The 13,362-nt window shown below is 31.4% G+C and overlaps 1 protein-coding gene across 2 annotated transcripts in view; it reads right to left on the reverse strand.

Moving 5' to 3' along the window:
- LOC111083005 (neuropathy target esterase sws-like) overlaps positions 1-13,362 on the reverse strand; it is an 83,031-nt gene that overhangs the window by 63,341 nt on the left and 6,328 nt on the right. For both annotated transcript variants that reach the window (XM_022384275.1, XM_022384274.1), the window contains exons 3-5: positions 12,710-12,847; positions 4,748-4,900; positions 2,513-2,646 (exon numbers count right to left, since the gene is read on the reverse strand). In XM_022384275.1, coding sequence (XP_022239983.1) covers positions 2,513-2,646; positions 4,748-4,900; positions 12,710-12,847 — 425 coding nt within the window. The remainder of the gene's footprint in view (positions 1-2,512; positions 2,647-4,747; positions 4,901-12,709; positions 12,848-13,362) is intronic.

Consider the following 13,362-nt stretch of genomic DNA (forward strand, 5'->3'; position numbering starts at 1 on the left):
AACTTGTTATAAAGGTGACTACTGTTTTTAATCACAATGCTATTTTTTAACTTTTTATATATGACACCAAGCCTGCATCAAGGTTCACACATTTGAAAGATATACACAAGTTATTTTTTGTCAATACCTTCAAAAAACAGGCAAGTAAAAATTGTAAACTTGTAAATTGTTTGGAAAATTTACATTACTGCATGTACATTGTATGTACACATTAGGGCAAACACTTTTGAATCCAACTTTGCAGACTGCACTAGCCAAAAATAAAAAAATAGCAACATAATTTTACTGTTTTACTGATCATGTCACAATTGGAAATCACTGATTGCCGATAATTATAGCACACAATCAGCCCAATTCCAATTATGTACAGTAAAGTTGATGATGTCATTGTGTAGTATTGTTGACAGTTTAGCCTTATAAATTGTAGTGATTACAGAGAATGTACTTTGAAGTTTGATTAAATTTGAAATGGTTGAAGTTATCAATAAATGTGCCATTCAAAAGAAAAAAAATCACAATATCTTTTCCATTTTTTATTTGTATGAGTGAAACATAAAAATGGGGACTGACCTTGTGGCTAGTACATGATCGATATATAACATTATGTAACTGTTGTGAGAGACAAACAAATTGCTGAGGTTCCTTGCCTAAATTCATCATTCACTACAGCAATAAGTTCAAAGACTTTTGCTATCACTACACACATTTTGAGCTAGGTCAAATAAAGTGACAGCATTTTAAAGTTTTATTTCAAACCGGTTGTTGAAAGATTTTTTTTTAATTGGTCTTATTAAAAAATGCTCCTAATTGTACCTTTATTGCACATGTAATGATAAACTTTCCAACCTTGAAAAAAAGAAACAGGAATGACAATTTTAAATGACAACAGGCTGGTTAAAGTATTTAAAATTTATCTCCTCCTGGCTTGAGAGGCATGCTTTCATCGAATGCATTTAGATCTCAGCACTTACACCATGTCACTTTTGACATTTGTCTAAAATCACGAAATACTAGCTTTTACACTCCCCTGTTAGTTACAGGTGCAACAGGCAGTCTGTTATAACAATTGCTCACCTTCTTAATTCTTGTTTTTCAAAGTTTAATTTGTACTAGAAAAAACAAAATATATAGTTTTTCTCATTCAAAAGCAATCAAACCAATCAGCAATCACATTTGTCAAGCCACAACTAACTTTAAGATAACTTCTTGGAACTAAGTATATCAAGACACATGGTATTGTGTCATGTGGCCAAAACAACCTACAGGACACACTGTGTGTTATTAACCCTATCTCTACGGGTCTTCCTATGGTCACAGGTCAAAGGCCATGTCATTGCATTTGTAGACTCACATTCAAAATTTTATTCAACTACAATTTTATGAATGTATGTGAATAAGTTTGATATTAAATTGTAGATTATAATTCCAATTTTAGTATTATAAATTAGTTAATTATTTAATTTAAAAGTAAATATTTTAAAAAATTCCTAAATATTGATTTTCGTATGTCATGTGGGTATGGTGAATGCAGCATTGGTTCCAATTAGATGTTTGTGATGTCCAAATACAAAGTCTGTAGTTCCTTACAAATTAGGAACTCAAATTACCGATTTTGACAAGCTAGAATATAAAATAAGAACCTCCTTTTTATTTGCTGAGATATTGCTATATTTACTGAATCAAACACAGTGGCCCGGACACCTTTGTCCATTTTTGGAAACAATTTTTACTACAGCTTCACCTTCAAGTAAAAGTGCGCCATCTTAAATTTTTCATCAATCAGACTGCAGACGGCTAATTAGAGCAGCTAAACTATAGGTTGAAAGCACATGTAGATACATAAGTATTGGTTAAGCCAAGTAAACTAAATTAGCAGTTTCTAGTTCAATTTATTGAAAAAAATCTTTCAGGTGCACAGTTATTATTCATTTTCAACTTCTAAGCACAGATTTCCTAAACTTTATGAAATTATCCTGATTAAAGAGTGTTTAGTGCCACATGATATTAGCTTAAGCAATTAGTGTAAATAATGATGCTTTATATGGCTGTACTAAGTACATATGGGTGATGACAAGAAACTGTTAATCTAGATTCCATGGTGTTACTATAAAGGAAGTTATTAACACTGTTTTAGAGAGGAAAAACTACCACCATATGTATTTTAAAGAATCTGGTTGATACTGTATAGGTATACCTTAAATACAGAGCACAAGTTTTATAATATATACATATGTATCAGAATTTTGTATCAAAAGTAGAAAAATTACTCCGACTCAAAAATAATAAGTCTAAAATAATATGGTAAAACATATTAATGTATATACTGTACTCTTTATATTCATGATTATTATTATTATTCTTACAGAAACAAGATAGACATTATGCTTAGATACTTAATTATGATATTTAAAAGTCACTGGATACATTAATGCAGTTACATAGTAGAATATACGTGTGTGTGTGTGTATTAATACTTTCAGAATCTGATTGCTAGAAAATATTAAATACTCACTCATATGTGTTCTTAGCACTGATAACTCCAATTTTGCTGTGAGGTCTGGTAGTTATTGAAAACAAAGAGGGTTCACCAGTGATAACAGCCATACCTCCAACAACTTCACCTGAGTGAGCAATGTGTAGTGTGCTCTAGGGGAATAAAAGTATTGGTTTAACTACATAACTATAATTCAAACATCAAACTACGTTTTAGACACATAAACCTTTAAATTCACAATCATCAGATTATTTTAAAACACAAAGTGTATAATACAAAACACGAACTACTTATTGCTAATGAATTAAGTTCTATTTACTTACCTAGATTAACTATTATAAATTCCTAAAGTATTAATAATTATTGACCTTACGGGGTGTTATAAATTCAAAAACTTTTACTTACGCATTTAGACAAGCACCACTTACCTGAAGTTGTTTTTTCTTTATCCAAACAATGACAAACTTTAAGGATTAAGAACAATGAATTGTTTATATTCTTTAAATTTTTTTAGAACCTGAAAATTCAAAATAATGGCTTTGATTAGTTCTGAGGCCTGCTAATAAAGTGTGTGTAAATACCTGTGGTTTCTAAATACTTGCTGTTTACAGTGATCCAATTAAAAATCAAATTACATGAACGTGAGGCCACTATAGTAGAACCTCGACATTAAAGGCATCCTTCCAACTGCATCCAAATGCTCTCTATAACAAGGTGCCCTTAATATCAAAAATGAGCCATGAAAACCTGGATTCCATATTGACCATACTAAATTTCTGAATTTTAAGGCCCCCATTTTTGTTTGGTGTATGCAGGACAGACACAGGTGTTCATGAGTTGCACATTGCCATGACATGAAGTGTTGTCAACAGGAAGTTTCAGGGGGTTGATTAGCTGTACCCTTTTTTCTTTATTATTGGTCACAAAGTTTCAAAGTACTTCTCTTCCTAGTTTTAACTGCTAAACATTTCACATTTATTTTCTGTTTATTTTACTGTCGACGACTGAAGTAGAAATTCATTGAAAATAAAGCAATAAATCACTGCTTGTGTCATCAGATTGTTTATGTGACACCGTAATTCGAAACTCTCGAGAGCAACAAAGCACATCAACAGAAATAAGCTCATTTGACCTCTGCTCTGAGAACACAATGTGGAATTTATCAGCTTATGTATCCTACAGTGTTTACAATGAGAATTCCCCAGAGTAATGAGATTGCATGTTAAATCTGTGAAAATGTTTATTACTGTATATGGTTTGGAGACAATTCAATAAACTTCACAAATGTTTGAATATTGGTCATTCTTCTGGGATGTTTGGAATTTAGAGGTATACTGTACAGGCATACAAAGATAACTGCTCACTTTATCACTTTATGAGACTAAAGACACTGCCTTTAATCTGGAATATAGAAGTGTCCATTATTGCAAGATTTATTTTGGTTTCAATTAGTAAAAGAAAAGAAAAAGACCGAAAAGGTCTGCCCTTAATGGCACAGTGCCCATTAATCGAGGTCCTACTGGTCTACAGGAAGAAAGGAAAAACTTAATTGAAAGGTAAGGTCATATTCTCTGACACTATGCTGTAGTACAGCATTCTTACTGCTTCACCAAGTTTTTAACAAAAATACCATGATCTACAATGTCAATGCATGTTTTCAAATGATAGTAATGGCATCAAAATTGAGCAATTTGAGTTGAAACATATCCTGTTTGTTTATTATCTTTAGGTCCATGTTTACTTATGAACAATGTGTAGTTTTAAGATACAGGGAAATTTATTGTTTTATATTTATTTAACATAAAATGAAAAATAAAGTCAAATAAATACAACACCTTTAGAGCATGAAAACATCATCTTTGTTGGTACTATTACTTCCTCAGAATAGAGCAACTATTTTAAACATACCAATCAGACTCAGCTTACAAAGTTCTAGTATCTGTATGTAGTATGTAAAATCAACATTCACAATAAAATCAGTTTTATTTATTATGTGTATGGAGGTTATATCATAAATATTTAAAACATTAAGATAAAATTAACCTTGTTTTACTTGATGTGAAAGTATATGTGTGCGTCTTCCACCCCCGAAGTGACCAAATAAATGGCTTTGTAGAACTGCCACATGTCACTATTAACATACTAATAACAAAAAATTACAAAATACATAAACTTTTTAAAGAATATCCTATTTCTCTTTGAATGTTACTCAATGAAAACTACAAAAAACTATAATTAAATAATACAACCAACCTGCTCATCTTTATCCACTGATTTTTGTGTAACTACAAGTCCTCCACAAATTACATAAAACAGTGCTGTATCTTCTTGGCATCCTTCCTTTAGTACACATACACCAGCTGGAACCTCCTTCACACTTACTCTCCCTTTGAATAGAGATTCATCCTGATAACAGATTAAAAATAGTAATTTCTAAATTAGTATACATCAAAGAACATAAAAGTATTGGCTCAAAAATTGTTGAAAACCCTTATCTAATGATGAGGTAAAAATCATCCCTACAACTTAAAATCATTCTATCAGTTTATTGTTGAAAATATGGGATTAATCACCCTTTTCAAGAGCAATGCTCAAAGTCCTATGCTACACTCATCATCAGTCATTAAGAGAGATGACAGGATTTTATATTATTCACTGGTACATGTAGCAAGCTTCTGCAAAGAATAAAGGTCAATCTTAATCCACAAATTTTTGAAAACTTTCCACAAGTCCTCTACTATCTGTGCAGATCATATTCCAAGGCAACATTTTATCAGATCAAAAACACAAAAGTCAACTGAAAATGCACTGAAGGACTTTACACATATGTGATCTAATGGGACTGCAGCAATCCCATATTTTTACCCATCATTTTCTTGAAAACACAGTCGATTTCAAATTCATTTATCTTCATAATCAAACAAATGAAACTTTATCACTACGATATTTTTTTTGATCACATAATTCTCTTTTGTAACCATAAACTTCACTTTTCAAATGAAGGTGTTGCTCTAAAAATTGGTTTAAAGAGTAGTTTCCAAGTGCTCTGCCACACATCTTCTGCTTCCATGGAGAACACTGTAGGCCCTCTTCTTTACTATACACTGTTTAACAGCCTTGCTTTAGATATAATTTTTTTTTCAATAGGTTTTATTACATCTCTTCAGCTATAAGTCTATGAATAGTGGCATTGCACTAACAAATGGTCAAGAATTCATCGTGAATCAAATATACAGGCCATGCAACTTCTGCTTACACAAAGAACACTGAAGACTTTTTTTTTGAAAAGATATGTCAGCCTCACTTTATAAAAAAAATCTATTCATAAAATTCTACATGTCTATAAATTGTAACATTACATTACTGAATGATCAAGAATTCACTGTGAATCAAATGTAAAGTCACCAAAGATTCTGCCTGTGGTGTCACAACTTGTATCGGTGATGATGCTAACATATCACTGCAATAGCACATGCAAATAATTTATATTAAGTGCAATTCATCCTCTAAACTAGCCAATTTTACATTAAATTAATATCTGAAAATAGTTTTCAATAACTGCAAAAAAAAAAAAATAATGTTTTGCTTTGACACATGATGATATTTCATATTAACTCCCTCGCTATGGGCTCGGTCCATTGAGAGTTTCCATACAATAACTTTTAATATGCCTTGTCTATCTTCACAAAATTTTGCAAGTTTTCAGTAAGCACTACAAGCCTTTTATAGACACAAAATCAGAATTTCTAATGAAGTATTTTTACTAGAAATGGAGTCAAAGTGTAAATTTCCAAGTGCAAAGGGGTTTTATGTTAAGATTAAAAATACGTTTCTTCATCTAGAAATTGTCATATTTCATTTGCATAATCTATAAAATCTCTTAAATAGATTTCAATCGTGTTTTTTTTTCAATGAAACATTATATTTTATCTGATATTTTCTCTACCTTAACTCTATAGTGTCACTCAAATTCACCAACCTCATAACCACCATAACAAAATTGAATTAAATCTAAATTCTTCTTCTTTTCTTTCTAGAATGACTTCAATTGGACTTGTTTTTCCTAAATAGCATAAAGCTAGTAACAGTATACTTCTGTTTCTACTTAAATTTGTTTTATTTGCCCTTTGAGTACTGTCTACCAAATAACTTCAACATACAAGTTGTAAATCACTTGGCAAACTTGTAGCTCTTGTTACCCTATCGAATTATGTAAAACACGAGTTACTTGTGAGTATACCACATGAAAATTAACTACTTTTATTTTTCTTTATCTTACCTAATCTAACCTTATCTAAAATAATAAGTTTATAATGTATGAATTTCAGTTACTTTTATAATAATAGATAAAGAATACACATAAAAAACAAGAAATATAATAGTCTTCTTTTTTTGCTGTCGACTGTTGATGAAACTTTACCCTACTTTTTTTTATACTAATGGTACTACTACACTAAATAATTGTTTATTTAATTAAATAATGCAACTAAGAACATTGAATAATAGCACATAAAAAGCAAACAATATCCTATAACTATCACACTTTTTTCTGGCTTTCTAACAATGTGATAAGAGCCATTAAAATTCAGCTAATCTCATCAGTATGTTTCCAGTAGAAATACAATTTAAATTGTTAGCAAAATAGACAATTCTCTGTACAAAAAACAACATAGTGTAATACATCATTTGATAGATTAAAACTTTGGCTTTCTATTGGTTATAAATAATACAGTATTAAATCTCAATGAGAACTACTGACAATTTGTGAAAGAGAGGATGTGACAAGTAGGCATGGCAAGAGGGGTACGGTTTTCTATATTATGGCTCTGTAACCAATAAGATTGAAAGCTACAACAAGTATGTTTTGCCTGAGTAATAACAATATTATAACGAATAATTTACGTTAAATTTCACACCTCTTTGAGGGATGGTAAATAAATCAGAGAAGAGGGGATGCCTAGAGAGAAAATGTCAAAATTCTTATACTAGGGTGAGATTGAGGATTTTTTAAAAATATTTCCTTATAAAAATTAAGAATTGAAAACTTATATGCTATCAACATATGGATTATTAGCTACTTTTTAATGCCAAGTTAATTCATATACCACGATAATAAAGTAGTTTAATTAAAGTTTGAATTTAAGTCTCTAAAAAGTCATGACATGCAAGATGACCTACCCATAGCGAGAGGGTTAACCAGTAAGACATCCAGTAGTGGCTCATCTATTTTATTGTTGGTGGGGATATTTTAAAGCAAAATTTAGTGTAATTCATTATTGGCGGAAATAAGACATTCTTATTTTATTGATTATTTATTATTACAAAAATTGTAAATTGTCTGAAAATACTTTTAGTTGCAAGTACAATACAAATAATAAAATCACAGTTTCATTAAACACAAGTACAATAATAATAATATTAATGTTCTAAACTTGTTTTGTAATAAACAATGAACCTAGTTCATTGTAAAGGTCAAAACACATCGATAATATCAAAACAATCACATCACTACAGTGGCACAGTATGGCCTAAGACAAGTTGTGGAGTAGTCCCTAAATGCCAACCAGTGTATTCTTGAATAGCATATGCCAGCAATTCACTCATATATGCTCCTACAAAAATAATACAATAGTAATAGAATGAAGGTGAAAGTGGTTGAGCACTTAAGACTTTTTAAGGCTATAATAAAGTAATAACGTTGAACAATGGCACTTTAATGTTTACATTTTTTTGTGTATTTAAGTTATTGAGAGAGAAATATATGTCAGTTTTGTTTTCTCAACTTTTTATACGTTCATTGTTTCTTTTTAAATTTATCTCAAGTGTTCTCAGAGTGAAAATTGACATTGAAGACATCAGAGGAGTGATAACTGAATATTAAGTGGCCTACAGATAAATAAAATAAAAATATATATATTAGGGTGGTCCCCAAATTATCAGTAAAAATTGAAACTCACCAAATTTGATATGGTACCCTCTAATTTTGTTTGAAATACTTTAAAGATAATTTACATCAAATTTGAATTAGATTAATAACATTTAAGGGTCGCTCAAGCCAATAAAACTTTTGTGAGCTTACTACTGCTGTTATTAACTTCTTAGAACATGAATATATGTATAATGTAAATGAAAAAGAATAGATAATATAGTAATAAATTCACAATGTTCTCTTTTTGACTAGCAGCACAAAGACAAGTGCATGTGCAAGGGTTTTAGATTTTGTTGTGGCATTGTTTTGTGAAGTTGCTTACTTATTTCAATCATTTCCTTTAATATGGAGGATTCTGAAAATATTGATTCATCATCATGTACAATTTAAACATGAAAGTGTACCAAGATCTTGTTTATGGGACCAACTAATGAAAAAAATAACAGGCAGGAAACTGCCCACATGTTGCCATGTTTTGTCTGTATTCTTTCATAAACATATGACGCTGAAGATGAGTATCAGGGATAGTGCAGGATGTAGCATCAGGGAATTAATTCAGCTATGGGATATGGCTTGTATACCAACAACTATAGAGCACAATGCCATTGAAAAGTTAGAGAAAATATTTAACTCATGGAATAAAATAAAAACTCAAAATGAAAGACTACAACTCAGATTAAAAATGAAAGTGCTTTTCAAGAGAAACTTGACAGTCTTTTTTGACATTGCTCATGCTAATGCTATGCAACTTATTAGGATAGAAGATGATCGTTTATTTTTGATTGATCAATGTGCTGAAAGAAAGGGATAAATGGCTGGTGTAGATCATAAACTGACAAAAAAAAGAAAACGTATGAAGAAGAAAGATGTCATCGTGAAGAAATGCAAAAAAAAAATTGGTTGATATGCCTCAACTGAATTTATGTCCTCATCTGAAGGGACCTATGAAGAGGAGAGTAATGAACCCCTTGAACTCAAAAATGTTGACACAGTAAAAAAAAAAAACGAAGGCTCCACAACATTTCACCAGATTTTGCATCAGGTCTGGATCACATCAATATCAATGACTGAGACACAACATATTTGCTGGCAGCAACAGCACAAAGTATAGAGCATGATGTATCAGACTTTATAATAAATAGGTCATGAATCAGAAGAAGCAGAATTGTTAACTGAAGAGAAGTGGCTTATAATGTCAAAGATGAATTCAACCATTCAAATGTGCCATTAACTGTACTCTGGGATAGTAAAATATTGCCAGACATCACCAGGCAAAAATCAGTAGACAGGTTTGTTTGTTATGGATTTGACGCAAAGCTACATGAGGGCTATCTGAACTAGCCATCCCTAATTTAGCAGTGTAAGACTAGAGGGAAGGCAGCTAGTCATCACCACTCACCACCAACTCTTGGGCCAGTCTTTTACCAATGAATAGTGGGATTGATCGTCACATTATAATGCCCCCATGGCTAAAAGGGCGAGCATGTTTGGTGGGATGGGGATTTGAACCCGTGACCCACAGATTGCGAGTCAAGCACCCTAACCACCTGGCCATGCCAGACCTCAGTAGACAGGATGGCAGTTTTAGTGTAAGGGTATAAAGTCGATCAGCTGCTTGAAGTGCCAAAGTTGCACAATGGATCTGGAAAAGCAGCAAGTGAAGCTGTCATGAAAACATTAAGTGATTGGGACATTCATGACAAGGTCAAGGCAATGAGTTTCAATACAATGGCTTCTAATACTGGTCATCTGGCTGGTGCTTGCCATTTAATCAAAATTGAACTTGGAAAAGATCTCCTTCATCTTGCATGTTGGCATCATGTATATGAAGTAATTGAAAAGATGTATTCATGCACTGTCTAGGAGCATCAGGAGGCCGAGAAATTGATCTTTTCAAATGATTCCATCATAAGTGGTCCAGCGTTGATCAGAAATGCTAAGATACTGCCATGAGTGACCACATATATTCTGAAATATTTAAAACTCATAACACACTCAGACTGAAAATTCTTAAGTTTGCCAAGAAGGAGCTTTTGTCTAGTCAAAAGCCAAGAGATGACTATTGAGAATTGTTGGAACTAATGATCATTTTTCTTGGTAACAAGCCACCACATGGCATTCTATTCATGACTCCAGAGCAATGCACTGGACCAGGTGGATGGTCGAGATTCTTTATTCCATGAAAGTATGGATCTTCAAAAGTCAATTTCAACTGACTGAAAAAGAAGAGAGGTCACTCAGAGATCTCAGCATGTTTGCCTCTTTGCCCTACACAAGGGCTTTGATTTCAAGTACGAAGTTAACTGCAGCTCCAGCAAATGATCTCAATTTTGTTAAGTATCTTGTGAAATACAGCACCATAAATGATAGAATTTCACAAGCTGCTACAGTAGCTTTCTGCAGGAATTTATGGTACCTTCTTTGATGCCAACATAGACAACAGAATAAAGAAGAGAATGGTGTAAGTCTAGGAAAACGAGTAAATGACAAACGACGCTATCGAGTGGAACTAGACTAGAGATGTTGAAAAAATAAACTAGGAAGATTTTGTGACAGCCAATACTTTAAAGTTCTTTGATATTCTAGTCATTCTTTGTAATTTCCTGACATTGGTTGACCCAAATTATTGGAAACAAAATGAAGAATTTCAACATGCCTAACAGTTTGCCAAAAACCTCAAGGTAACAAACGATTCATCTGAGAGAGAGGAGTTAAGCTTGTACAAGATTTCAACTGCTCCACCACCAAAAATGAAAAGCAAAAGCAATACCTGTTGCAAGTTTTTGCAGAACACCAGAAGAAATTTCCAGATGCTAAAACAATGAAACTAGTTGGAGATAGTTCAATGAAAGTTTTCTAAAACTAAATTGTATATCCAATTTTAAAAAAAAATTAACTTGTTTAATATTTCTAATGACCTGTTATTTGTATTTACCTTATGCTTAGAGTGAATAAAATTTCAGTGCATTTCAGAATGATTTTATATATTTCTGTTTACCATGACCCTACAGACTTACATAGCAATATAAATAACAGAGTTGAGTGATCTCTAAATGTTGTCCAATGAAGATGAAATTTTACATGCAATGTTATATTGTAGATTGTAAAAAGATTATGGGGCACCATGAAGGAAATTCAAACATTTGATTTTGAGGACCACCCTAAATTATATATATAGCATAAACAATTATTTAACAAAAGTATCTGTTCATCTGCTTATAACTGGCAAACAATTGAACCAACTGTCCCCAAACTTGAATGTAATTTGGGCCCCCTCCTGCCCAGAATTGAAATAGTCAACCTTTGGATCTGGCCCTCCCTCACATGAATCCATGAGGCCTCTATATGCTCCCCATGCTATTCTACTGATCTCAAGCAAACTTTGCATGCACCTGTGTGTTAAACAGTAAGTTACTAGTATATCAAAAGAAGAAAATATAAACATATATAAAACAACAGAAATGAACATAATCATAATTTTAATACATACTTTCTTAGTTCTTAACTAATTACATCATTAAAAAATAAAAGTTTTCTCCTTTACCAATTTCAATCATGATAAATAATAATAATAAATAAAAAAAAAACTGAACAATATAATTTTCTATTTTTGACCAATAACTCTAAACCTTACCAATTGTGAAGGCAAAAATATATTAAAAATAAATAATAATACTGTTAAAATAATAAATGACACGACTTTAAAATAGATACACAATTAAAAACATTTTTAATGCAGGCCAATCTATGGCCTCCAAAATGTTTTCCAGAATTAAAAATGTTTTTAATAGTGTATCTATTTTAATGTTGAGTGCTATTTATTATTTTAATATTATACACAAGTGACAAGAAAACAATACTTTAATAGTACCATTAAACAGTAGAAAAAAATAAGAAAGCTTGCAGCAAATTTCCACTGCAGTTGGACTAGCTGGATATAGCTGACAAGATTAGCAAACTTTTCTGAGCATAGAAAATTTTGAAATTTCTAGGAACATTTTTTAACAACCACATTTGATTATAACAAAAAAAGAGCTAGAGGAGTTAACTCATGGAGGGGGGAGATACAATCTTTAAAATTAAAATGTTTCTGGAACATAGTAATATAACATAATCAACTGAAAATAATCAGCACCAATTTTGGGAAACTACTGCAAAAATACTGGAATTGCCACAATTTTTTAAAATATCTTTAAACACTATTCAATTTTCACCATACACCAAAATGTCCAGATAATGACAAAACCATACATTTAAATAATACTAATTAACATTAGCACACATACCTCAATTCCCAGAACATGCATAAAACCTTGTACTGCTATTTCAAGAATGTCATTTTCATCATCTCTGTGTAAAAAGAAAGAAGGCTTTTTTTTTGTAACTCTGTACATATCAGGATGATTTTCTTGAGCCTCTTTTCCCTACAGAAAAAGTCAGTATGTTTATACATTTTATCTTTTTAATAATAATGGTTTTGACATATTTTTCTTTGCTTACGATATAGTGGATATAGTGATATAAACATAAAGCAAAACATTAATATTTTTACTTTTCAGTTTGCACTTCTATAAAATAATTATTTATATTATCTTCAAACCTTTCCCTGATCAAATATTTTTTATTATAAATGTGCATGAAGAACCAATGAAAGCAAAACTCTAGTGACTCATCAAAGTTTGAAATGCTTTTAAAAATAAACAAAACTGAAATGGGTTACAAAGTAATTACAAACATATGTTTCACGTCTCTCTAACCATATTAAGATGAGAAATCATCAGGAGTATAACAAGTTAAATGGATTGTATTTCCTATACAAAAAGGTCTGTAGAGCTATTTGATTTGTGTGTTGCTTTTGTGACCAAAGTTACAGAATGTTTTTTTGATGTGAAGTATAGAGTATACCACGTGTTTAAAAAATCAAATACGACAAAATTTA

The sequence above is a fragment of the Limulus polyphemus genome, unplaced genomic scaffold (genome assembly GCF_000517525.1).
Source record: "Limulus polyphemus unplaced genomic scaffold, Limulus_polyphemus-2.1.2 Scaffold419, whole genome shotgun sequence".
NCBI lineage: Eukaryota > Metazoa > Arthropoda > Merostomata > Xiphosura > Limulidae > Limulus > Limulus polyphemus.